Here is a 27471-nt window from a genome sequence, read left to right as displayed (position 1 = left end):
TCAGACTCCCTCGATGATTTGTCGGACTACTCCTCGGATGAACTGATCACAGAGGTGAGACCTCATTCTCCAGAGTCTGTGGTGTCACAATGTGAATTCAGGGTTCTTTCTCCAGACTCCCCTGTTCCTCATGTTGACATAGCCAAAATTGAGGATCACCAATATTTCAACTGCAGGTCATGCACACCAGAATCGATTGTCTCTGATTGGGAAGAGAATGATTTGTGTCTCAGCTACCTTTTTGATGAGACCAGACCAATCTCTCCAAAGTCAGTTTCGTCAGAATTGGAATTTGATACCTTACATAGCAGCAGGGCATTGTCTCCAGATTTTGTTTCCTCTGATCAGGACAGGTCACTCCTTCAGAACTGGTTGTTAAACCTCAGAGTATCTTCCCCAAAGTCTGTGGTAACAGTTGAGAAGGGCTTATTTTGTCCTGAAACAGTTTATGAAAACACAAACGAGTATTGTAATTATTACTTAAGATACTCTGAAAATAGGACAGCTACAGCGTCTAATGATGAGTATTCAGAACTACTTGTCACCGATATCTCTGATCGTGGCAGGCAAGAAACTCCAGAGTCCACAATGTCAGAAAATATAGTCTCAGCAAACCAAGTCATAGTACATTCATGCCAACCTCAGTCCTGTGCAAGACCTTTCACATATGCAGACGTCGTGCGTGGCTTTACACATGAAAAGCAAGTAGATTCAATGTCTAAAGTAAAGACATTTGAGTCTCAGCCTATTTTTCTATTATCAGACTCCCTCGATGATTTGTCGGACTACTCCTCGGATGAACTGATCACAGAGGTGAGACCTCATTCTCCAGAGTCTGTGGTGTCACAATGTGAATACAGGCTACTTTCTCCTGACTCCCCTATTCCTCATTTTGATGTATCTCACGTACAACATCATGACCAATTTTTCAACCAAAGGTCGTGCACACCGGAATCCATTGTTTCTGATTGGGAAGAGAATGATTTGTGTCTCACTAACCTTTTTGATGAGGCCAGACCAATCTCTCCACAATCAGTTTTGTCAGAATTGGAACTTGATACCTCGCATAGCAGCAGGGCATTGTCTCCAGATTCTGTTTCTTCTGATCAAGACACATCACTCCTTCGGGAATGGTTGTTCAACTTCAGAGCATCCTCCCCAGAGTCTGCGGTGTCACAATGTGAATTCAGGGTTCTTTCTCCAGACTCCCCTGTTCCTCATGTTGACATAGCCAAAATTGAGGATCACCAATATTTCAACTGCAGGTCATGCACACCAGAATCGATTGTCTCTGATTGGGAAGAGAATGATTTGTGTCTCAGCTACCTTTTTGATGAGACCAGACCAATCTCTCCAAAGTCAGTTTCGTCAGAATTGGAATTTGATACCTTACATAGCAGCAGGGCATTGTCTCCAGATTTAGTTTCCTCTGATCAGGACAGGTCACTCCTTCAGAACTGGTTGTTAGACCTCAGAGTATCTTCCCCAGAGTCTGTGGTATCAGTTGAGAAGGGCTTATTTTGTCCTGAAACAGTTTATGAAAACACAAACGAGTATTGTAATTATTACTTAAGATACTCTGAAAATAGGACAGCTACAGCGTCTAATGATGAGTATTTAGAATTACTTGTCACCGATATCTCTAATCGTGGCAGGCAAGAAACTCCAGAGTCCACAATGTCAGAAAATATAGTCTCAGCAAATCAAGTCATAGTACATTCATGCCAACCTCAGTCCTGTGCAAGACCTTTCACATATGCAGACGTCGTGCGTGGCTTTACACATGAAAAGCAAGTAGATTCAATGTCTAAAGTAAAGACATTTGAGTCTCAGCCTATTTTTCTATTATCAGACTCCCTTGATGATTTGTCGGACTACTCCTCGGATGAACTGATCACAGAGGTGAGACCTCATTCTCCAGAGTCTGTGGTGTCACAATGTGAATACAGGCTACTTTCTCCTGACTCCCCTATTCCTCATTTTGATGTATCTCACATACAACATCATGACCAATGTTTCAACCAAAGGTCGTGCACACCGGAATCCATTGTTTCTGATTGGGAAGAGAATGATTTGTGTCTCACTAACCTTTTTGATGAGGCCAGACCAATCTCTCCACAATCAGTTTTGTCAGAATTGGAACTTGATACCTCACATAGCAGCAGGGCATTGTCTCCAGATTCTGTTTCCTCTGATCAGGACACATCACTCCTTTGGGAATGGTTGTTCGACTTCAGAGCATCCTCCCCAGAGTCTGTGGTGTCACAATGTGAATTCAGGGTTCTTTCTCCAGACTCCCCTGTTCCTCGTGTTGACATAGCCAAAATTGAGGATAACCAATATTTCAACTGCAGGTCATGCACACCAGAATCGATTGTCTCTGATTGGGAAGAGAATGATTTATGTCTTAGCTACCTTTTTGATGAGACCAGACCAATCTCTCCAAAGTCAGTTTCGTCAGAATTGAAATTTGATACCTTACATAGCAGCAGGGCATTGTCTCCAGATTTAGTTTCCTCTGATCAGGACAGGTCACTCCTTCAGAAATGGTTGTTAAACCTCAGAGTATCTTCCCCAGAGTCTGTGGTATCAGTTGAGAAGGGATTATTTTGTCCTGAAACAGTTTATGAAAACACAAACGAGTATTGTAATTATTACTTAAGATACTCTGAAAATAGGACAGCTACAGCGTCTAATGATGAGTATTCAGAACTACTTGTCAACAATATCTCTGATCGTGGCAGGCAAGAAACTCCAGAGTCCACAATGTCAGAAAATATAGTCTCAGCAAATCAAGTCATAGTACATTCATGCCAACCTCAGTCCTGTGCAAGACCTTTCACATATGCAGACGTCGTGCGTGGCTTTACACATGAAAAGCAAGTAGATTCAATGTCTAAAGTAAAGACATTTGAGTCTCAGCCTATTTTTCTATTATCAGACTCCCTTGATGATTTGTCGGACTACTCCTCGGATGAACTGATCACAGAGGTGAGACCTCATTCTTCAGAGTCTGTGGTGTCACAATGTGAATACAGGCTACTTTCTCCTGACTCCCCTATTCCTCATTTTGATGTATCTCACATACAACATCATGACCAATGTTTCAACCAAAGGTCGTGCACACCGGAATCCATTGTTTCTGATTGGGAAGAGAATGATTTGTGTCTCACTAACCTTTTTGATGAGGCCAGACCAATCTCTCCACAATCAGTTTTGTCAGAATTGGAACTTGATACATCACATAGCAGCAGGGCATTTTCTCCAGATTGTGTTTCCTCTGATCAGGACACATCACTCCTTCGGGAATGGTTGTTCGACTTCAGAGCATCCTCCCCAGAGTCTGTGGTGTCACAATGTGAATTCAGGGTTCTTTCTCCAGACTCCCCTGTTCCTCATGTTGACATAGCCAAAATTGAGGATAACCAATATTTCAACTGCAGGTCATGTACACCAGAATCGATTGTCTCTGATTGGGAAGAGAATGATTGGTGTCTTAGCTACCTTTTTGATGAGACCAGACCAATCTCTCCAAAGTCAGTTTCGTCAGAATTGGAATTTGATACCTTATTTGGCAGCAGTGTATTGTTTCCAGATTCTGAGTCTTCGGACCTCGACAAACCACTCCTTCAGGACAGGTTGCTCGACTTTAAAGCATCCTCCTCAGAGTCTGTGGTATCAGTTGAGGAGGGTGTATTCCGTCCTGAAACATTTGGTGAAAACATAAAACAGAATTGTAATTATTACTTAAGCTACTCTAAAGAAAGGCCAGTCACACCTCTGTCAACAATTCCTGATGTCGTCTATTCCGAGGTATGCATCCAGGATGCAAGGCAAATTACATCTACAAACGTGTCATCGCTGCCCTTAGTGTTTATAAAACACAAACCTTACCCTAAAAAGTTGATATCCACTGTGTTTGACCCCTTGTATAAAGGAGAATGTTCTCGCAAAGTGTCACAATTTAATGTAGAAAAACAACTTGAACGTGATACCCACCTGCTTCCCTCCAGTTTTGCAAAAGAACAGTCACACAAACATTCCCCGTGCTTCGATAATATTTTGCAAGATAAAACGCCAGATGAGCCTTTTAATTCCCCAGCTGAGAAATCAATTTTAACAAAATACCATACAGATACTCACATTTTTCCTATAACGTCATACATAAAATCTGCTCAATCTTTTCAACCTGCTAATGAATGTAATCAGTTGTCAGAAAATGACCCTATTTCAACAGATTCAAAAGGTTTGGATCAAAACCGCACTGATGAATGTCCGGATAAGAAAAAATCAGATTCTTCCTCATCCTTTCTCCTTGACAGTGAGAGTCAAACCGCAGTGTTCCATCAAAACATGTCAGTTCAGTCATTTAATGACACATGCTTGTCTGATTCTGGATCATCCTCTGACATTGTCTATTCAGTAGAACATTCATCCCCAAGTTTTGTGTACCAACCACTCAATACGAGGTTAATAGCACATACATATGATCCAGTGTATAAGGGAAAATATGACTGTAACACAGTGATGCTAGATCACAAATTCTCTGAAAAACCCCGACTGGATAAGGCCACGACATTTAGTCATCACCAGCTACAGTTGAGTCACATGCCATCTGTCGAAGAAAACATCGACTTTCATCAGGCTGTCAAAACTGAGGAGGCCTCCAGGGAACAAACAATGGAGCACAGACCACATGTGCATGACCTTCAGGGGACACATACTTTAATGACAACACCCAGCCAAGATTTGTTTGGCCAGGACGTGAAGAGACTATCAGTAAGAATGGACAAGAGCAAAAAGTCTTATCTTCCGGTAAGACAGCAGAAGGTCTTGCTCACCGGAGAATGCAGTGTTGCTTGACATAATAACCATGGCAGCACATAATGTGGGAATGAACTCTGCCTAAAGCTTTCACTAATTACACACAGTTGCTCCACTGCCATGGTGTGTTCACATCAAATCAGAAGGAATAATGATGTAGAACAGTGGTACAGCTGATCTTATGATTACTCTGAAAACAAATCAGCTGTTCACTCATCATAAAAGATGCACGTCCACCTTCATTTAACACTGAATACATTTTGAAAGTTCACTTTGTGCCCCATCTCTTTGTAAAATGTCATTGTATTTCCAATGGCATATTCACATTCAGTGTGCTATATTGACAGTACATTTAAATTCCCCTGTCACTAATAAATATGACATATTTTGGGAGAGTATATTTTGTTACTATTAACAATTAGTTAAGTACTTCAATGACCTCGAGTATGTGGTAACGGGCTATAAGTGAATTTCTGCCTTAGAAAAACTGCTCGGACACTTGGCCTTGACAAATTGCATGCTTCAGTTGACTCTTTCATTCCTCATCAATCACAAATCATTTTCATTTTTTTCCCCATTCCATCATTTCCTGCAGGTATCAACAGCATCTTCCAAGGCAAATCTTTCTGAACCTACAGAACAAAAAGATCATGATTTAGAGGATTTTGTAAAAAACAAGATGCCATCAATGCTTAGTAACACAAACACAATGTTCTCTGAAAATATAGAGTTACCCATTGCAGGTACATGTTATCCAAGTAAAACACAATTTGAGACCACATTGACCGGTGCTCTGGGGCATGACAAAGAAAATGTTGCATTCCCCGAACAAAGTGAAGAGTTTGGCTCTATTATCGATGAACCAGCTCAAGACAGTGGTGAGGAGGAAATTATCACATCATCAAACTCCACACCAACTGGACCAGATTCTGTGTCCCCACAGCTTGACCAGCTGTTGTTCGATCTAGAAGAGATGAAAGACAAATTTGAATTAAAACCATTTTGTCCACCTCTATCAGAACCCAATGATGAAAGTTCAAATGTTGATCTGATTCATGACTTTAAAGACCTGCAACCTGAAGCTGAATGTCCCACATGGGAAAGCACGTCTCCAAGTGTCAGTATGTTACAGCTAGAAGAAGATACAAACAAGACAAATGTAACAGTGACGTGGTCTCCACCTTTCCAGACTTATGATCAACCTACAGAAGACCCAGTTGCTTCTGATCTAACAATTATACAATCAAACCTCGGCACTGACATAGATCCTGTACCACTCTTTGGGGCTCTCTCGTATCCAGAATTTCCTCAGACATGTTGTGAAATTTTTGAACAGTCATTGGGATCAAATGTTGCTTTAGATGCAGTTCCGCCCATCAAATATAATGAAAGTGAAGAAAAGGTATTCTCTTCAGCGTCTTTCCCCATAGTTTCTGAAGAGACTTCTAGTGATGAGTGTGAGGAACATTTTAGAAGTGATAATGTTCAAAGTCAAGAGCATGCATCACCTTTGCCATCTGGAGAAAGGGAAGACACATCAAGGAACTGTCTTGAAGACATAAGCACAACTTTAGGCAAGGAATCCTCAGATTTTCAGAAAGAATATTATTCCTCTGACTTTCCATTCAATTTGCTGGTGGACAGAGCACCACAAACCACTGAAAGACAGTTTAGATCTGAGGAACTGATTGTGTGTCCCACCTCAGCGAAGTCTGAGACGTCCTCAGATGGGATTAGTCCGAGGTCTAGTGTGCAATATCTGGAAACATCTACCTCTGAAAGACAGTTAAGCTTTGAGGAACTGATGCCGGCTAATTATTCTTCTGATGTAATAAATTCAAAGGCTGGTTTTCAAAATCCAGCGGACTGTGAGGTACCTGATACTCAGGCTTGTTTAGTTGAACCCAACACGGAGATGCCGTCGTCGACCTCTGATGAGGAGTGTTCCATATTTCCAGTCTATGCAGAGAGGGATTCTGCTACAACTACCTTTAGCCACATGCCACCAGAATATGAAGACATTGTTCATAGCGGTGCATATGGCCCAGCCTCTGAATATTCAGATCCAGAGCCCTTCTTTGACTGTAGGCAAGCTACGTCAGATTTTTCAGAGACCGAGCCTGATGAAACAGAGTTCGGATCAATCCCAAGTAAAGGTCAGCCTGGGGATAGTCATCCTGGAAGGAGAGAACATGTGTATAGACATGCGTTGCTGTCATCTGGAAGTGAAGACTGGGAGGATGCTTTTGTTGTCCAAGAGACTTTTCGTAATGTACCTAACAAGACTGAAGACATATTCCATTCGGAAGCAGAAGAATTCACTGTGTGTGAGGTACCTGGCTCTGAAATAGGAGCTTTTGATGATACAAATACACTGACAAGGGTAAGGCAAAATTTAGCAGACCGTCCGGGCCTTGCAAGCTTTTCCTGAGGCTGAGCTTAACCTAATATTATATTTGCTTCATAAGGTGTGACTGCTAACCCTCTGGCCAATGGATGGAATCCTCATAACCCTCATTTTTATTTTTTATTTCTAATTTAACCATTCCTAACTCAGCACGTGTCATTCTCATATAAAACCATAGCTACATCTTTCATTTAACTGCCCGTGGGATCTTTTAGTATTTCCTAAACATGAGCATGGGATTTTCTACATTTTAATTAAAGTTACGGACTGTTATGATGTACTGTCCAGGGTGAACTGTAAAAAAAAATCCCTGAAAAGTACACCATATCACTCTGCTGATTGCTTGTTTTGCTTCCAATACTGTATTCATTACGGTTCAAGTTCTTTCATTTCATTGTGATGGATTTTGTTTTACTTGGTCAGGAGATCAACGCAGAGCTCAGCTCAATGTCTGAAAGTTCAGATGATGAATTGTTGAGTACCAGAATTGTGCGAAGGAGAGTTGTCATTCAGGTATCCACCCCAACATGTTTGATGGTGGATGGAGCATGAAGGGTGTGATTTTAACCATACTAGGTGTTCCGTGTGAACTTTCAATTGCCATCTAACAGTTTGAGACTAATCAAAGTTGATCAAATATGCAGCTATAAAAGTTGATTGTACTTTTCTGTACTTTTGTTCTTGATTGCGCACATATTTTTTATGCAGAGAATGTGTTCTTTTATACCCTATTTTTGTCATTGTTGCCATTTGAAGTACTGTATATTTCCCTTTTGCTCACTTGTTTTTATAGTAAAAAAAAAAAGACATTCTTGCTCTTCCTAAAAATGTTGTCTTTTTTCATAACAGGCTGATGAAATGCCTGACCTTCCAACTCAGTCTGTGACAGAAGAAAAGTACAAAGATGAAAATGGTCACATTGTTGTTAGAAAGGTAACATATGAGTTATTTATATTTGTAAGAACAGATATGTGTTTGTCTTGTTTGACTTAAAGCATGTTTTTCCCCCCCATATGTAATCTTTTCATCAGGTTTCTAGAAAAATTATTCGCAAGTGTGTTTCTTCGGATGGTGTGGAGCGCGAGGAGGTCTCAATAGAGGGAACCCCCCACGGGTCCATCAGTGTTGCAGAAGGAGACAGCTACTCCAAAGTGGTGAAGCGAACTGTACTCAAGAGTGGGGGAGACCATACTGAGGTAATTTTATGTGTGTTATGATTAATTAATTAATATTCTTTCTGTCAGAAAGCGTATTTTGGTTTTCATAACGTATTCCAATTGTCCATTGCCTAGGTTACATTCTCTGAATGTGAGGGTTTCTCAACATCACAAGAGACCTCTGAGATCCGTAAAGTCAGCCTGGCAGAACGAACCACAGTAGTAGAGGGTAAAAGAACAGTGACACACAAAGGAGACATGTCGTTGGCCTCGGACCTCCCCTCAGCCCAAGATGACTTCAAACAGGTTTATATTCTCCTGTTCTCCCCATGACCGTGAAATCAAGTCAAACGTTTGTGGTTTGTCACATTGGGCCTGGTCTACTGAAGTAGTATTAAAAATGTGCGCATTGCCAAGTTGGTATACTAAGCTTGTGCGCAGATGATTGCGTCTTTTAAATGAGCAAAATAGAGAGCGCAATCCGTTTAGCCTGTCCGAAACGGCCACAATAGTTGGAGGAGATGCAAATATAATCATGTAGGACACTGTTTAAACACTGTTTGGCTGAGAGCGCTCAAAGGGGCGCTCTCAGCCAAACAGTGTTTAAACAGTGTTGCCAAAATATATCTGTTTCTCAGCTGCGGTAAGTATGGGCCGCAGCAATAATAATAATAACAACGGATTATATTTATATAGCGCTTTTCTATCGACTAGACACTCAACGCGCTCACAGAGAAGTGAGAACCCATCATTCATTCACTACACATTCACACAGAGGTGGTGGTAAGCTACATTTGTAGCCACAGCTGCCCTGGGGTAGACTGACGGAAGCGTGGCTGCCAATTTGCACCTACGGCCCCTCCGACCACCACCTATCTTTCATTCACCAGTGTGAGCGGCACTGGGAGCAGGGGTGAAGGGTCTTGCCCAAGGACAAGTGACTTGGATGGCAAGAGACGGGGATGGGACCTGGAACCCTCAAGTTACTGTCATGGTCGTTCTACCCAGCACGCCAGTACTCCGTTGTAATACACTTTTCCACCACTTGTGGCAGTAATGACAATCTCAAACACGTCTGGAGCTGAAGTCATGGAGAAGTTTCTTAAGCGCAAAAATGATGACTTAAGCTGTGAAGCAGTATTTTAATTTGCACTTTATTGTTATTGACAGTTTATTTAAACATATTCATTATTATTTTAGTTTGTTTATTTTACACAACATAATTGTTTGTTAATTTATTTTTTGTTAGTTATTTTGGATGCTTCTTATGCAGTATATTTGGTAAGCACTTATTTCTGTAATATGTCTGACCCTAAGGTTTATGCATTAAATAAACAATCATCTTTATGTTTAACACAAGGTTTTATACGATTAGACATAAAATTATTGAATACGATTGCAATCAATAGTAAGATTGCTCATTCAGTATATTTAATTCTATATCTGTAGTGGAAGATTAACACATGTAATGTAATTTAGTTCGGGGGCCACTGTTTTGCATCTATATTTAGCACATATGAATGTGCGTGAAAACTGGCAAAGTTATACACAAACAACAGAGTGAAACCATCACTACAATATGACAGTTAAGTTAATTATATTATATTAATATGATGTTATATATATATATAAAACAAATATATATATATATAATAATAGATAAATAATTAATATAATTGGATATTAAGTGTAAGTTTGAAAGTTTGACTCCTACCTTGTTTACTTACATGACGACCTTCTTAAAGTTTTGTAATCAATTAGAAATATCCAGCAGATATGGCTCCACAGCTGCGGAAAGAGTGTTTGACATTTTTCCCATCATGCACTCTTGATGGGTGTGATTTACAATTTTTTTTCATGGTGTTGGGACGTTTTTCATCATAGCCACAATGTGCAGTGAGCAGGTTGTTTGGATTGTGTCATACAAGTAACTTTCTAGGGTCATTAATCTGATTTACTCACATTCTCCACAAGATGGCAGCAAACATACAGCATTCAGAGACTGTTTTGTATTAAAAGATTCATTTGAAAGCATTTCACGGTTTGATGCTTTGTTGAACTTATGACAACTCGCGGGCCAAAATGAAGAGGCTGGCGGGCCGCACTTGGCCCGGAGGCCGTAGTTTGGACACCCCTGTTTAGAGGTGGGGGGGAAAAAATTGCAATTAGGAAATGGCTGATTATAAAATCGATTAGTAAACGTCAATCAATCGATTTATTTATTACAAATAAAGTAATGCAGACCGTTCTAAAATTTAGCTGATTGCAGCTGACATGTATTTTAGAGCACTTATGTTCCAGGTTTGCACACATTTAATATAACATAATAAATGTGATGGGAATTTAACTGTTTCTTATTACAAATGCAATATTTTTAAATGTTGCAAGTAATAAACAATTACTTAGTGAAACGAAAATAAATCCATCCATCTTCTTCCGCTTATCCGAGGTCGGGTCGCGGGGGCAGCAGCCTAAGCAGGGAAGCCCAAACTTCCCTCTCCCCAGCCACTTGGTCCAGCTCCTCCCGGGGGATCCCGAGGCGTTCCCAAGCCAGCCGGTTGACATAGTCTTCCCAACGTGTCCTGGGTCTTCCCCGTGGCCTCCTACCGGTCAGACGTGCCCAAAACACCTCGGGTGGCATCCTGACCAGATGCCCGAACCACCTCTTCTGGCTCATGTGGAGGGGCAGTGGCTTTAGTTTGAGCTCCTCCCGGATGACAGAGCTTCTCACCCTATCTCTAAGGGAGAGCCCCGCCACCCGGTAGAGGAAACTCATTTCGGCCGCTTGTACCCGTGATCTTGTCCTTTCGGTCATAACCCAAAGCTCCTGACCATAGGTGAGGATGGGAACGTAGATCGACCGGTAAATTGAGAGCTTTGCCTTCCGGCTCAGCTCCTTCTTCACCACAACGGATCGATACAGCGTCCGCATTACTGAAGACGCCGCACCGATCCGCCTGTCGACCTCACAATCCACTCTTCCCTCTCTCGTGAACAAGACTCCGAGGTACTTGAACTCCTCCACTTGGGGCAAGATCTCCTCCCCAACCCGGAGATGGCACTCCACCCTTTTCCGGGCGAGAACCATGGACTCGCACTTGGAGGTGCTGATTCTCATCCCAGTCGCTTCACACTCGGCTGCGAACCGATCCAGTGAGAGCTGAAGATCCTGGCCAGATGAAGCCATCAGGACCACACCATCTGCAAATAGCAGAGACCTAATCCTGCAGCCACCAAACCCGATCCCTTCAACGCCCTGACTGCGCCTAGAAATTCTGTCCATAAAAGTTATGAACAGAATATGTGACAAAGGGCAGCCTTGGCGGAGTCCAACCCTCACTGGAAACATGTCCGACTTACTGCCGGCAATCCGGACCAAGCTCTGACACTGATCGTACAGGGAGCGGACCGCCACAACCAGACAGTCCGATACCCCATACTCTCTGAGCACTCCCCACAGGACTTCCTTCTCCAAGTCCACAAAGCACATGTAGACTGGTTGGGCAAACCCCCATGCACCCTCAAGAAATGTAAAACTATATTAATATACATAAATTAAAGATGCAATAATCGAACCGCAGGTCCTGAATCGTTAGGTGCCCAATGATTCCCACCTCTACCCAGGGAACCGAGTGTCTCCATGGTATTGTTCCCGCAAAATCCTCATTTAAAAAGGGCAGTCTTCACCACTTTTGCACTTGTTATCAATTATCGACGCAGTCTTAGGAGATCATCCACAACACGCCCACTAATAGCACACACAATTTTATATAGTTTGCACACGCTATTTAGCACTCAGTAGATCAGGCCCATTGTGTTCAACAGACTGTAACTAAACAAATGATCTAGTTTTGGTGTAACATTTGTGTCGATGATGTATGTTTTCCTTCAATGCCGCCAGGCTTTAGATTACATAGGTGGTTTAACCAGAGCAGATCTACCCCATGTGGTGGAAAGTGAGACCGTCAAAGAGGATGGAACTGTGGTCAGAAGGTGTGAAGTGCATGTGGTTTCTGTGTGCAATTTGGGTATAATTGTTTTAACGATTGCTGTGCTGCAGCTTTATTACTAACATTTACTCTCATATTTTGCATTTGCATCAAATTAGATGAATACGTAGTTTTGTCCTCCAAGAAGAAGCCGATTAGGAATGAGTACTGAATCTGTGCTTTTTTGGTAGCGACTGAATCCTGCCGTAAAATCGAACGGTTTGTTTCGGTTGCTGGGTTACGTGGGACGCCACGCCCGTTTGCAGACTTAGTTCAGCACGTGGTGATCACCCCAGCAGCACTGAGAGCGGACTCAACCAAACGACCTCTAAGTAGTATCGCAATTTTCAATGCCAACAAAGGAATTGACTCAGAAAACGCTCCAACGTAAGTTAAGTAAGGCTCCACTTTTCCAAATATGTGCTAGCGTGATGCTAATATACATCGACTTTGCTATTGACAAGCTACCAGTGTTTCCCACACATTCATTTATTTGTGGCGGCCCGCCACGAAAGAATTAAGGCCGCCACAAATAGATTTTTTTTTTTTTTTTTTGGTCCTGTCCAGCTTCTCAGGCAAATCATATAGTTGATGTAGATGCCCATATCGGCTGTTCAGATTTACTTTACAAAAGAGAAGTGTAGGATCAAGATTTTTGGAGCTCTTTGTTCAGTGGATCAGATGTTTGATGAAGCTCTGTGTCTATCTACCACCACTACTGTTTTCTGTTTATTTGTTACTGACTGTGGCAGGACACCTCTGCCTCTGTTTCACTTTATGTTGCTGGTAAATAATATGGTTGTAGTAGCAGGCTAAAGTTAAATTATTTAGTATGCACTAATTAAAGGGGCAGAGCTTTAAGAGACATTTTAGCTTTTATATTTTTATAAGATATATTTTTTGTAAGAACCACAATTAATACATATATTTCAGTGAATAACTTATTGTTAAAATCTGTATATAAATATGAACATAAAGTGTTGTAATTATATTGTAAAATGGATGGATGGATGGATGGACGTTTAAAACAAAACTGTTATTATTAATTAGTAAGTATACATTTTTTGAGCCTTTTTAGAGAAAATCATATCATTGTAGTAAATTATGCAAATTACTCGATGATGTCACGGTGACCACGCCCATAGTCACGCCCCCACCGCCACAGGTATCTTGGCAGTTTATGGGAAACACTGGCTACTGATTAGCGTTAGCTTTTTTACACCGTCAAATTTGTTCAGGAAAACTACAACGAAGATGCACGTTACAATCAAACAGCTGGTGCGTGATGAGCACAGTACTTACAGTACTAACACTTTGTAGGACGCAACAGACAGCAAAGACTGAACTGTCCAACACACCATAAACCAGTGTTTTTCAACCACTGTGAGATACAGTCTGGTGTTTATTGGGATAAGGTAAACATCTGTTCAGTATTTTAACATAAAAGTGTTTGATTGTGAGGCATTAAAAGCCACAAAATGCAACGGGTCCATCAGACCCACAAACACTGGCTGAGTAACCACAATATGAACATTACACAAGGGTTATAGAGTGTTTCTTTTACGACCGAGGATGCCGACTCACCCGTTCTGGGCTCCTCTCCGTGTTGCAGGGCCCACGTGCGTGAAGGTCAGACCCTCAGACAGACGGTGGTGCAGGGAGCTGGGCAGCGCAAACAGGTCCTTCTCGAGCAAGTGGACGGCCCCGCCGAGGGCTCCATACCCCACGAACTCCAGCGGCATCTGCACCAGCTCTTTCACCACTTCTACCAAGAACAAGAGGAGGACCGTGACGGCGACGAGGAACAGTAGAAGAATGTGTAACGCACTAATTTAAGGTCCCCCCCCCCCCCCCCCCCCCGCACCTCCCACTACTTCTCCTATGCATTTTGCCACATGTAATCTTAGCGCGCACCTACAAGCTAGCAGTCTTCCCGTTTCAGCCAAACAAACGTCGTCCATGATGAGACATTTCCTTCCCTCGCTGGGTGTGTTCCAGAATTTATCGTTTGCCTTGTTTTGTGACCAAAGATGAGCTGTTTTTTTCCTGATCAGTCTTAGGTTTCATGTCAACAAAGTCTTGTCATCTAAAAAAAAAAAAAAAAAAAATGCCATTCAGAGTTAGCCCACTTGAACACTTGACCTCGGAACCACTCTCTGGTGAGGACGCTCGGACGTGGCGATAAATCGCAGACAGACTTTGCGGAATAATCCCGGCAAAGAATAGTCATCGCACTCGAGTCACGTCGAGTGCGTTTATTTAACCACTGCTGCTGCTGCTGTTGTGTTTACGTGTAGGCCGCGTGTAATCCGTCTTTCGGGCATTCTGATATACAAGAATTTCATCTAATCTAGACAATACCGACATCTGTAGCCTAGGGGTGATTAATCAACGGTGTGGAAAAAGAGCAAGCATGACTAATCAACATCAGCTTTGTCGTTTTCATCTTGTTTGTGCGTTATGTTTTAATCAGACAGACTTTTCTCCGCACTGCGTCCTAAATGATTGACGGTCTTACCGCGTGAACGGTGACCGTGCTGTCGGTTGTTATGTCCTCGGTCCCTGCATCGGATTCATTTTGAGCGAGTGGTAGAAACGTTACTCTGGTGTCCGAAAATTAGATTACACTAAGGAAGGGATTCATATGGCCCCATTCCTGGACAGGGGGCATGCAGTCTGCTGAAATGATGGAAAGTGCCACTCTAGGTGGGGGGAAATGATAGATTTTTAGATGCATCGCATTTGGGACGTGGGCAATTGTAAAATCCATGAGTAAATGTCAATAATTGATTATTTATTTATTGTAAATAAAGTATTGCAGACAGTTCCACCTCACAGAGATATCTGACCAGCTTCTTTATTTTAGGACACATAATAAATATAACAAGGATGAATTCAACTGTTATGTTATGATAAATGCACCGCTTTTAAAAGTTGCAAGTGATGAATGTAATGTAAAAACTGCATCAATATACAGTACAGGCCAAAGGTTTGGACACACCTTCTCCTCATTCAATACGTTTTCTTTATTTTCATGACTATTTACATTGTAGATTGTCACTGAAGGCATCAGAACTATGAATGAACACATTAACAAAAAAGGTGAAATAACTGAAAACCTGTTTTTATATTCTACTTTCTTCAAAACAGCCACCCTTTGCTCTGATTACTGCTTTGCACACTCTTGGCATTCTCTCCATGAGCTTCAAGCACTTTGCACACTCTTGGCATTCTCTCAACGAGCTTCAAGAGGTAGTCACCTGAAATGGTTTTCCACTTCACAGGTGTGTTTGAAGCTCATGGAGAGAATGCCAAGAGTGTGCAAGGCAGTAATCAGAGCAAAGGGTGGCGATTTTGAAGAAACTAGAATATGAAACATGTTTTCAGTTATTTCACCTTTTTTTTTGTTAAGTACATCAATCAATCAATCAATCAATGTTTACTTATATAGCCCTAAATCACGAGTGTCTCAAAGGGCTGCACGAGCCACAACGACATCCTCGGCTCAGATCCCACATCAGGGCAAGGAAAAACTCAACCCAATGGGATGACAATGAGAAACCTTGGAGAAACATAACTCCACATGTGTTCATTCATAGTTTTGATGTGACAATCTACAATGTAAATAAAGAAAACACATTGAATGAGAAGGCGTGTCCAAACTTTTGGCCTGTACTGTATATAAAGACGCATCAATAATAACAATCGTAGCTCCTGAGTCGTAACGGAATGGCGAGGTGCCCAAAGATTCCTACCTCCACCACGTAGCAAAGTTGGAATCGCCGCAAAACACATTTTAAAATGCTCAACGCTTCGATTCGTCACGTTTCATGTGTCAGGTAAACCGCGGCAAATGGGGCCATATGAATCCCCTTCATTGGACTCCTGCTGTACCCCTCATTTGTTGTTATTTATTGTAAAATCGTTCACATTTTGCCATTAAAAGAGGTCAAATGGTGTTTTTTTTTAATGTATTTATAATTATTAACATGTGTTGAGCGTTTGGGAGTGAAAGTTGCTTTTTTTGCAATACTTTATGTACGGCAACTATAGAAACAGATTGATTTCACACGACCGTGATTTGCACTCCTGAATGTCGGGATGGAACGCCTCCATGCTGTTTGTGCACTAGCTGTGTTCAAGTCAAATATATCCTTTTTGTCTCGTTCTTTTTGGGCAGGAGGATAGAGACCGGTTTAGTGCTTCAATAAACCATTATTCCCTGCTCGAAGCATCGCTACTGTATGTAAATCTATCATGTTTTTCATGTCACCGTCACTGTTTGTTTACTTTGTGATTTAGAGAGAGGACTAAAACATGCTTTGTGGAAGTTCACTGTGACCGGTATATATAGACATATATATATATACATATATTTTTCATTTGGAGAAAATACGAGCACCCCTTTTTCTGTGATGCTGACAGGTATATACTCACATGATGCATATGTATAGATATCTATAAGGGCATGTCTTGCTGTTCAAAACTCAAAAAGATCCAACAAAATGGCTGCAGTGTGTTTATGGCTGACAAATGAAAGCTGAGAATAAAAGTTTCAAAATGTATTTTTGTGCCTCAACTATTTATATTTAGGTAGACAGTTGGCCGCAGACCTGTTTATCGCATTATTTTATTGTTTGAAGTATGCTGGCTGTTGCCCTGTTAGCATAATCAAATGAGTACGCAAACAATGCTAGTGTTAGCATGCTATGGTATTTTTGCCAGCGTTTTAGCTATAACGTCAGCAACGTTAGTATGCTAACATTTAGTGTGAGCACTTGAGCTAATCTTGTACATTTTAACCTAATCAACATGGATTTGGTTACCTGGGGTAATCTTACAAGTATGCTAGCTGTTCCCCTGTTATGCTAACGCTTTTTGCTAGTATTTTAGCCAATTTTTTACTTTTTAACCTAATAATCACGTTAGAAGTGTGCTAAATGTTCCCCCGTTAGCATGCTAACGTTTTATGGTAGCATGTGAGGAAATGGGAAGCATTTAGAGCTAAAATTCATGGATTCTATTACTTTGTAACATCTTGAAGTAAATTAACTCTTCTAACTATTTACTAACATTTAGCATTACTCGACATTTCAGTACAGCTTCTGCTCTTCACTTCTCAAACCATGTTTAAACATTAAACAATTTCAACTTTTAAACAATTTCTACATTCCTTTAGAATTTCAGTTTACCGTCACCTTGTCAACATTCAAACCATTTCTTTCTTGTTTAGCATACCAATTGAAGAGCACAGAGGTTGATGACGTAGTTAAAATTTCCTAGAAACGCGTCGACTTCGAAATTCCGAAGTACAAAAAAACAACGTGAAATTTTCCTAAAAATCTCAAGATCATATAAAATTATACCCGGCAGTAAGTCTTAATATCTTTACTTATAGCTTTATTTTTTGTATCAGGAGCGTAACAATTTGTTTTAACAGCGATTCGATTCAACTCAAAATTATTGGTTGCCGATACGATTCAGGGGCGATATTTTTTGTTAGAACGATACGATCCGAAACGATTCAGTTAGTAACTTTATAAGCAGCGTGACTGTGAAATAGTTTCCTATATTCCTGATAATTCTTGTAAGGGAATTGAATATAAATTAATTATGTATATAAACAGGCAAGTAAACAACAATTAATGGCCAATGCATTCACATTTTATTTGAATAAAGTGCAACCAACACTTTAAGTTGAATTAACATGATAAAAAAATTTCGGCTCAACTTTAAATCAATTAAATCTTTAAATCTTAATATCTTTACTTATAGCTTTATTTGTATGTATTAGGAGCGTAACAATTTGTTTTAACAGCGATTCGATTCAACTCAGAATTATTGGTTGCCGATACGATTCAGGGGCGATATTTTTTGTTGGAACGATACGATCCGAAACGATTCAGTTAGTAACTTTATAAGCAGCGTGACTATGAAATAGTTTCCTATATTCCTGATAATTCTTGTAAGGGAATTGAATATAAATTAATTATGTATATAAACAGGCAAGTAAACAACAATTAATGGCCAATGCATTCACATTTTATTTGAATAAAGTGCAACCAACACTTTAAGTTGAATTAACATGATAAAAAAATTTCGGCTCAACTTTAAATCAATTAAATCTTTAAATCTTAATATCTTTACTTATAGCTTTATTTGTTTGTATTAGGAGCGTAACGATTTGTTTTAACAGCCATTAGATTTGACTCAGAATTGTTGGTTGCCGGTACGATTCAGGGGCAATATTTTTTGTTAGAACGATACGATCCGAAACGATTCAGTTAGTAACTTTATAAGCAGCGTGACTGTGAAATAGTTTCCCATATTCCTATTAATTCTTGTAAGGGAATTGAATATAAATTAACTATGTGTATAAACAGGCAAGTAAACAACAATTAATGGCCAATGCATTCACATTTTATTTGAATAAATTGCAACCAACACTTTAAGTTGAATTAAAACCAAATTTTCAATAAAATACAGTAACCAACATTTTAACGGTAGATTTACCTTCTACTTATGCAGTTGTTTTTCAATATTAACCTCTTGAGGCCCAAGCTGTTTGTTTACATGCTTGTTTTTATGTATCTTTGCTATTTGGGCTCATTGGACCCTAATTAGAATAAAAACTAAGAATCATGTTTTGATATGATGTACTTAGTCCATAAGTACACAAACGTGTACTTCATGTTTAGTGACATGCTAATTCTTATTTTTACACTTTTTTTTTTCCAAATTCCATTGTATGTTATACTCTTCTGACACCACCAGATGGCAGTATAAGTATCCACATATGCGGCCATAAGACCCCAATTCAGTAGTAATAATAATAACAATAATACCTGGGATTTATATAGCGCTTTTCTAAGTACCCAAAGTCGCTTTACATGTAGAACTCATCAGTAGTGTACACCATTTTGGAAATAAGAGCTAAAAAGGTGCTGTCCACGCATGTGGCCACTAAGCCTTTATAGGTTTAATATAAAAAATAAAGTACGACCAACATCTCTGCAGGTGGAATTAACAGTCGCTTTACCAGCTACTTTTACTGTTGTTGTTGACATGGAAATAATATAAATACTAAATAAATGAAGGCAAAAAAAAAAAAAAAGTGCAAGTAAATCTCTTCAGGTTAAAGAAGCAGTGGTTTGACCTGCTACTACTCTTGTTTTGATAAACAGCTACGGTAGCAGAGAAAAGTCACAACGAATACAAACCCCACAACAAAACAACATAAAGAAAGAACACAACAACTATAAGCCAAAACACAACAATATAAAAACGGAATGGAAGGGACAACGTATAGTATAGTACTAGTATAGTACCGAATATGATTCATTAGTATACCGGTACTATGCTAGTACCGGTATACTAATTGATTTACGTTGTGACATTGCTGGTTTTACGAGCAGAGGAGCGTGTTTGGCAGCGCACACACACAGAGTACTTACAAGCAGACACAGTGTGTAGACAGAAAAGGGAGAATGGACGCATTTTGGCTTAAAAAGTAAAGATAACGATGAAATTGTAACACTGAAACGCCCTCAGTAAGAGGTGCTTTAAGACATGGCTAGCTAGCTAGCGGCTAACGTCCAGCCGCAGTTACTTCTAAATCACTAATGCCTCCATGGCGATAACTAAAGTACGTTTCTTACAAGTACCATTATCACTACAGGACGAGGAATAGCTAAACATGCTTCACTACACACCGTAGGAGGATACAACAGCTCACCGGCGTCACAATGTAAACAAACGCCATGGGTGGATCTACACCTGACATCCACTGTAATGATACCAAGTACAGGAGCGTATCTAATCGATACTACTATGATTACATCGATATTTGTTAAGCATCACAAAATCTTTTTTCGTATTTTAATAATGTATATTGTGTTTATAAACTCGGGGAATACGTCCCTGGACACATGAGGACTTTTAATATGACCAATGTATGATCCTGTAACTACTTGGTATCGGATCGATACCCAAATTTGTGGTATCATCCAAAACTAATGTAAAGTATCAAAGAAGAGAAGAATACGTGATTATTACATTTTAACAGAAGTGTAGATAGAACATGTTGAAACGGAAAATAAGCAGATATTAACAGTAAATGAACAAGTAGATTAATAATAATTTTTTACAGCTTGTCCTTAATAATGTTGACAAAATAATAGGTAGATAAATGACACAATATGTTACTGCATACGTCAGCAGACTAATTAGGAGTCTTTGTTTGTTTACTTACTACTAAAAGACAAGTTGTCTAGTATGTTCATTATTTTATTTAAGGACTAAATTGCAATAATAAACGTTAGTTTCATGTACCCTAAGATTTGTTGTTAAAATAAAGCCAATAATGCAATTTTTTTTGTGGTCCCCTTTATTTAGAAAGGTACCGAAATAGATTTTGGTACCGGTACCAAAATATTGGTATCCAGACAACCCTAATACTAACATTTAACATTTCAAGATTCATACTATATTTCAGTACAGCTTCTGCTCTTCACATCTCAAACCACGTTTAAACTTTAAACAATTTCAACTTTTAAACAATTTCTACATTCCTTCAGAATTTCAGTTTCGCGTCAGCTTGTCAACATTCAAACCATTTCCTTCTTGTTTAACATACCAATTGAAGAGCACAGAGGTTGATGACGTAGTTAAAATTTCCCCAGGAGTGCGTCGACTTCGAAATTCCCGGAACTGATTTCTAGAAGTACAAAAATGAAACATGTGAAATTTTCAAATAAATCTCAAGATCATACCAAATGTGTGGTATCATCCAAAACTAATGTAAAGTATCAAACAACAGAAGTGATTATTACATTATAGCAGAAGTGTAGATAGAACATGTTGAAACATAATCAGATTTTAACAGTAAATGAACAAGTAGATTAATAATCAATTTGCTATAATTGCAATAAGAAACATATTTTTTGTTAAATTAAGGCCAATAATGCCATTTTAACAGTAAATGAACAACTACAAACCCCGTTTCCATATGAGTTGGGAAATTGTGTTAGATGTAAATATAAACGGAATACAATGATTTGCATATCATTTTCAACCCATATTTAGTTGAATATGCTACAAAGACAACATATTTGATGTTCAAACTGATAAACTTTTTTTATTTAGCAAATAATCATTAACTTTAGAATTTGATGCCAGCAACACGTGACAAAGAAGTTGGGAAAGGTGGCAATAAATACTGATAAAGTTGAGGAATGCTCATCCAACACTTATTTGGAACATCCCACAGGTGTGCAGGCTAATTGGGAACAGGTGGGTGCCATGATTTGGTATAAAAGTAGATTCCATGAAATGCTCAGTCATTCACAAACAAGGATGGGGCGAGGGTCACCACTTTGTCAACAAATGCGTGAGCAAATTGTTGAACAGTTTAAGAACAACCTTTCTCAAGCAGCTATTGCAAGGAATTTAGGGATTTCACCATCTACGCTCCGTAATATCATCAAAAGGGTTCAGAGAATCTGGAGACATCACTGCACGTAAGCAGCTAAGCCCGTGACCTTCCATCCCTCAGGCTGTACTGCATCAACAAGTGACATCAGTGTGTAAAGGATATCACCACATGGGCTCAGGAACACTTCCGAAACCCACTGTCAGTAACTACAGTTGGTCGCTACATCTGTAAGTGCAAGTTAAAACTCTCCTATGTGAGGCGAAAACTGTTTATCAACAACACCCAGAAACGACGTCGGCTTCGCTGGGCCTGAGCTCATCTAAGATGGACTGATACAAAGTGGAAAAGTGTTCTGACAAGTCCACATTTCAAATTGTTTTTGGAAACTGTGGACGTTGTGTCCTTCGGACCAAAGAGGAAAAGAACCATCCGGATTGTTATAGGCGCAAAGTTGAAAAGCCAGCATGTGTGATGGTATGGGGGTGTATTAGTGCCCAAGACATGGGTAACTTACACATCTGTGAAGGCGCCATTAATGCTGAAAGGTACATACAGGTTTTGGAGCAACATATGTTGCCATCCAAGCAATGTTACCATGGACGCCCCTGCTTATTTCAGCAAGACAATGCCAAGCCACGTGTTACATCAACGTGGCTTCATAGTAAAAGAGTGCGGGTACTAGACTGGCCTGCCTGTAGTCCAGACCTGTCTCCCATTGAAAATGTGTGGCGCATTATGAAGCCTAAAATAGCACAAGGGAGACCCCCGGACTGTTGAACAACTTAAGCTGTACATCAAGCAAGAATGGGAAAGAATTCCACCTGAGAAGCTTCAAAAATGTGTCTCCTCACTTCCCAAACCTTTACTGAGTGTTGTTAAAAGGAAAGGCCATGTAACACAGTGGTGAACATGCCCTTTCCCAACTACTTTGGCACGTGTTGCAGCCATGAAATTCTAAGTTAATTATTATTTGCAAAAAAAAATAAAGTTTATGAGTTTGAACATCAAATATCTTGTCTTTGTAGTGCATTCAATTGAATATGGGTGGAAAAGGATTTGCAAATCATTGTATTCCGTTTATATTTACATCTAACGCATTTTCCCAACTCATATGGAAACGGGGTTTGTAGATTAATAATCAATTTGCTATGATTGCAATAAGAAACAGATTTTTTGTTAAATTAAGACCATATAATGCCATTTTTTTACAAATATATATTATCAGCATAATACAGTCATCACACAAGTTAATCATCAGAGTATATACATTGAATTATTTACATTATTTACAATCCGGGGGTTGGGGCGGGAGAAGTATCAAACAACAGAAGTGATTATTACATTATAACAGAAGTGTAGATAGAACATGTTGAAACATAATCAGATTTTAACAGTAAATGAACAAGTAGATTAATGATCAATTTGCAATAATTGCAATAAGAAACAGATTTTTTGTTAAATTAAGGCCAATAATGCCATTTTTTGTGGCCCCCTTTATTTAGAAAAGTATCGAAATACATTTTGGTACCAAAATATTGGTATCGGGACAATTTCCGTCATGGAAAACTTTTTTTTTACTTTGTCCAAAATTGCTTGTTAAGTTAAAGTTAAAGTACCGATGATTGTCACACACACACTAGGTGTGGCGAAATTATTCGTATTGTGACACTTGACTTCTTCCTGGAAGTGAAAAGCAGTGGTGGTCGACCAAGCCAAGATGGCTGTAGTACAGCAAGCACATGAGCACTTAGTACAGTGTTTCCCACACACTAATTTATTTGTGGCGGCCCGCCACGAAAGAATTACGTCCGCCACAAATAGATTTTTTTATTTATTTATTTATTTTATTTTTTTGTCCTGTCCAGCTTCTCAGGCAAACCATATAGTTGATGTAGATGCCCATATCGGCTGTTCAGATGTACTTTACAAAAGAGAAGTGTAGGATACTTCTCTTGTTGCCTTATTTGTATTTAACCACAACTGTTTTCTGTTTATTTGTTACTGACTGTGGCAGGACACCTCTGCCTCTGTTTCACTTTATGTTGCTGGTAAATAATATGGTTGTAGTAGTAGGCTAAAGTTAAATTATTTAGTATGCACTAATTAAAGGGGCAGAGCTTTAAGAGACATTTTAGCTTTTATATTTTATAAGATATATTTTTTGTAAGAACCACAATTAATAAATATATTTCAGTGAATAACTTATTGTTCAAATCTGTATATAAATATATACATAAAGTGTTGTAATTATATTGTAAAATGGATGCATGGATGGATGGACGTTTAAAACAAAACTGTTATCATTAATTAGTAAGTATACATATTTTGAGCCTTTTTAGAGAAAATCATATCATTGTAGTAAATTATGCAAATTACTCGATTATGTCATGGTGACCACGCCCATAGCCACGCCCCCACCGCCACAAGTATCTTGGCAATTTATGGGAAACACTGGAGTACAAAAGATGCTTAAATCTTCCTTCAAAAAGCAGATTGTCAGAATAATTGTATGTAAGTTATCACAAAACGTTCTGTTCCCATGAGTTCCCGGCGAGCAGACAAAAGCTGTCTTTGATCTTACCAAGCAAAAGGCTTGTAAAACTCTACAATGGGAAGCGACATGAAGGTGTCGGTTTCTTTGATCTATTGTGATCCACAGGAAGATCTTGTCTTGACCCGAGATCTACAAAAGAGAGAGGAAGCAGGACCTGACGCAAGCTCCAGGCATATTTTCTTTTAACTGTTTTGTGACCGAGTGCAACAGCGTTTTACGACCCCCTCTCCCCTTAGAAACCGCTGTTGCTATGTAATCAGGGAAAGTCCAAATAAAAGAGGAGGCGTAGAACTCTCTTGTCTCTTGGTGGAAGACCAAGAGTACAGCCCAGACGTTTGTCCTCATGAGCCAAATTGAATCCTGTCTCTGTTTAATTCCTTGCTTCTTGTCTGTTTAATAAATGTCATCTGGGTTTGAACCTGACACAGACAGGAGAAAAAAATCCAACTATGCAATGGAATAGACCTGTATACTTTGTGGAGTGATATCAAAGATTATACGTCGGTCGTGTTCCCAGACGTATCAAACTATTGTGTCATTCTACAACAGGGGTGTCAAACTCATTTTAGCTCAGGGGCCGCAAGGAGGAAAATCCATTCCCAATGGTAAAATCATGGCATGATAACTTCAAAATAAATGGTCCAGGTTGTTTACTTTGTTTTACTTTGGCCGAAAATAGAACAAGCACATTATGAAAACGTACAAATCACAAATAATCCTTTGGACAAAACACTTCAAGTTTGTTGAAAATTCTGAGGAAATTGGTGCATTTAGAGCTTGGTCTCAGTGTATCTACAAAGCCAGGATTAAACTTTAAGTCACAGTCTTTCTGGGATTGGACAAAAAACACAACATGCAAACTCTTCGAGGTATCAAACACCTCCTTTGACATGTCCACGTATCAATCCAGAGCTAACTCAACAATAGTTAGCTTGTCCGACAGTGTAGCCTCCCGTCAATAAGCCGCATTGCAGACCACTGGTTCAGTACTTGTACAGAATTATGAAGTATTATTTAAGAAGTTTTATTCAACTATGCAATGTAACAGATCTGTATACTTTATAAAAAAAAGATTTGTCGAGCGATATCAAAGATTATATGTCGGTCGGGTTCCAGGGGTATTAAACTATTGTGTCATTCTACAACAGGGGTGTCAAACTCATTTTAGCTCAGGGGCCGCAGGGAGGAAAATCTATTCCCAATGGTAAAATCATGGCATGATAAATTAAAAATAAAGACAACTCCAGGTTGTTTACTTTGGCCGAAAATAGAACAAGCACATTGTGAAAACGTACAAATCCTCTGGACAAAACACTTCAAGTTTGTTGAAAATTCAGAGGAATTTGGTGCAGCTTCAAAAACACAATGAGTTTAGACGTGGTCTCAGTGTATCCACAAAGCCAGGATTAAACTTTAAGTGTGACCTGTATGGCTGTTGACCAAGTATGCCTTGCATTCACTTGTGTGTGTGGAAAAGCCGCAGATATTATGTGATTGGGCCGGCACGCAAAGGCAGTGCCTTTAAGGTTTATGGGCGCTCTGTACTTCTCCCTACGTCCGTGTACACAGCGGCGTTTTAAAAAGTCATACATTTTACTTTTTGAAACCGATACCAATAATTTCCGATATTACATTTTAAAGCATTTATCGGCCGATAATATCGGCAGTCCGATGTTATCGGATATCTCTAATTATTATTGATGTTATTATTATGAAAAAGGACGACAACGAGGCCTCTTGCAATGGTAAAAGTTGATTTTGAAGACAAAAAATGATTTTCAAGGTAAAAGTTGATTATCCGAGTACACAAGATATTACCATGTATTCTTAAAACCCACACAAAAACATTATTGGGGAGGTATCTAATACTTATATTCATGTCCACGTATCAATCCAGAGCTAACTCAACAAACCGTGAGAAACGAAGGTAAAACTATTTAAAAGGGTTAAGTTTTCTCACTATATTTTCATACCTTAGTTGGTGTCTATCGTGGCGGTAATCCTAGAACACGTTGGTGGAACATCTTATTTCACCGGTTTGGTCCATGTCTCGCCTCTAATGGCTCTGATATTCCGAAGCGTTTTGGGTGTATAGAAAAGCGCTTTATCTATCCATTATTTTTATTAATGTTATTATTATGAAAAAGGATGACGAGGCATCTTGCAATGGTAAAAGTAGATTTTCAAGACAAAAAAGGATTTTCAAGGTAAAAGTTGATTTTCGTAAAAGTTGATTTTCAAGACAAAAAATGATTTTCAAGGTAAAAGTTGATTATCCGAGCACACAAGATATTACCGTCTATTCTTAAAACCCACACAAAGACATTATTGGGGAGTAAGGGTGCCAAATAACGACGTGTTTGAAGCAGAAGACATAAAACGGCAGGTTTTTAAGTTTCCACGCTTTACTTTGTATCTCTTGCTAGTCCTAACAGAATTGCTATTGTGACATCCAGTGGACACATTCAGAACAGCAGTTTCTTATATTTAGAAAAAAAAATGCAGCTCATTTTAATACTTGGCAAACTCATCAGGCGGGCCGGATAAAACCTGTTGGCGGGCCTGATCCGGCCCACGGGCCATATGTTTGACACCTCTGTTCTACAAGCTAATTCTGCTATTCCTAGCAGACCACTGGTTCAGTACATGTACAGTTTTTTTAAGTATTATTGAAGTACTTTTATCCAACTATGCAATTGAATAGCTTTTTATACTTTATCAAAAAAAGATGTGTGGATTGATATCAAAGATTATTCCACCCAGATATATCAAACTATTGAGTCATTCTACAAGCTAATTCGGCTATTCCTGGCTAGCATAGCCGAGTTAGCTTGGCCGACGGTGTAGCCTACTGTCAGAAAAACGGCATTGCAGACCACTTGTTTAGGACATGTACAGTATTGTTAAGTATTATTTAAGTGGTTTTAATCAAACTTAGTACCTGTAGGTTGAGGATATAAGACAGGTGGAGAGTCTGCGTCACACGTCACAACTTTCTCCTCTTCGGGACAAATGGGCGGGGCCAGCCACATTTAATATACCTCGGCTTACGAGTCTATTTGCTTCCGTCACAGCGCTGGAAAATGCTCGTATCTCAAATCCATCTT

General features: G+C 39.5%; 1 protein-coding gene and 1 long non-coding RNA gene across 10 annotated transcripts in view; one reads left to right on the top strand and one right to left on the bottom strand.

Moving 5' to 3' along the window:
* The window catches only part of LOC133634191 (ankyrin-2-like), a 195092-nt gene extending 179393 nt beyond the window's left edge, over positions 1-15699 (top strand). For 6 of the 7 annotated variants that reach the window (XM_062027271.1, XM_062027272.1, XM_062027268.1 and 3 more), the window contains 5 exons: positions 8081-8164; positions 8263-8427; positions 8524-8694; positions 12290-12381; positions 13990-15699. In XM_062027271.1, the coding sequence (XP_061883255.1) occupies positions 8081-8164; positions 8263-8427; positions 8524-8694; positions 12290-12381; positions 13990-14188 (711 nt within the window). In that variant the 3' untranslated portion in view covers positions 14189-15699. The remainder of the gene's footprint in view (positions 1-8080; positions 8165-8262; positions 8428-8523; positions 8695-12289; positions 12382-13989) is intronic. The other variant, XM_062027273.1, reaches the window with a different exon arrangement.
* LOC133634194 (uncharacterized) lies at positions 102-27433 on the bottom strand. Of its 3 annotated transcripts, none has more exons than XR_009821903.1 (11): positions 27306-27433; positions 21013-21093; positions 13962-14142; positions 3567-3703; positions 3178-3469; positions 2478-2614; positions 2151-2380; positions 1389-1525; positions 1000-1291; positions 300-436; positions 102-202 (listed from the first exon to the last, which is right to left on the bottom strand). It is a non-coding gene; the product is annotated as an uncharacterized LOC133634194 (long non-coding RNA). The 3 variants fall into 3 exon arrangements; XR_009821904.1 differs by having other exon boundaries at positions 1062-1291; XR_009821905.1 differs by lacking the exon at positions 2151-2380.
* Between the last annotated feature and the right edge of the window lie 38 nt (positions 27434-27471).

Source organism: Entelurus aequoreus, linkage group LG18 (assembly GCF_033978785.1).
Source record: "Entelurus aequoreus isolate RoL-2023_Sb linkage group LG18, RoL_Eaeq_v1.1, whole genome shotgun sequence".
Lineage (NCBI taxonomy): Eukaryota > Metazoa > Chordata > Actinopteri > Syngnathiformes > Syngnathidae > Entelurus > Entelurus aequoreus.
The sequence above is the reverse complement of the archived record's forward strand: the minus strand, read 5'-3'. Positions and strand labels throughout refer to the sequence as shown.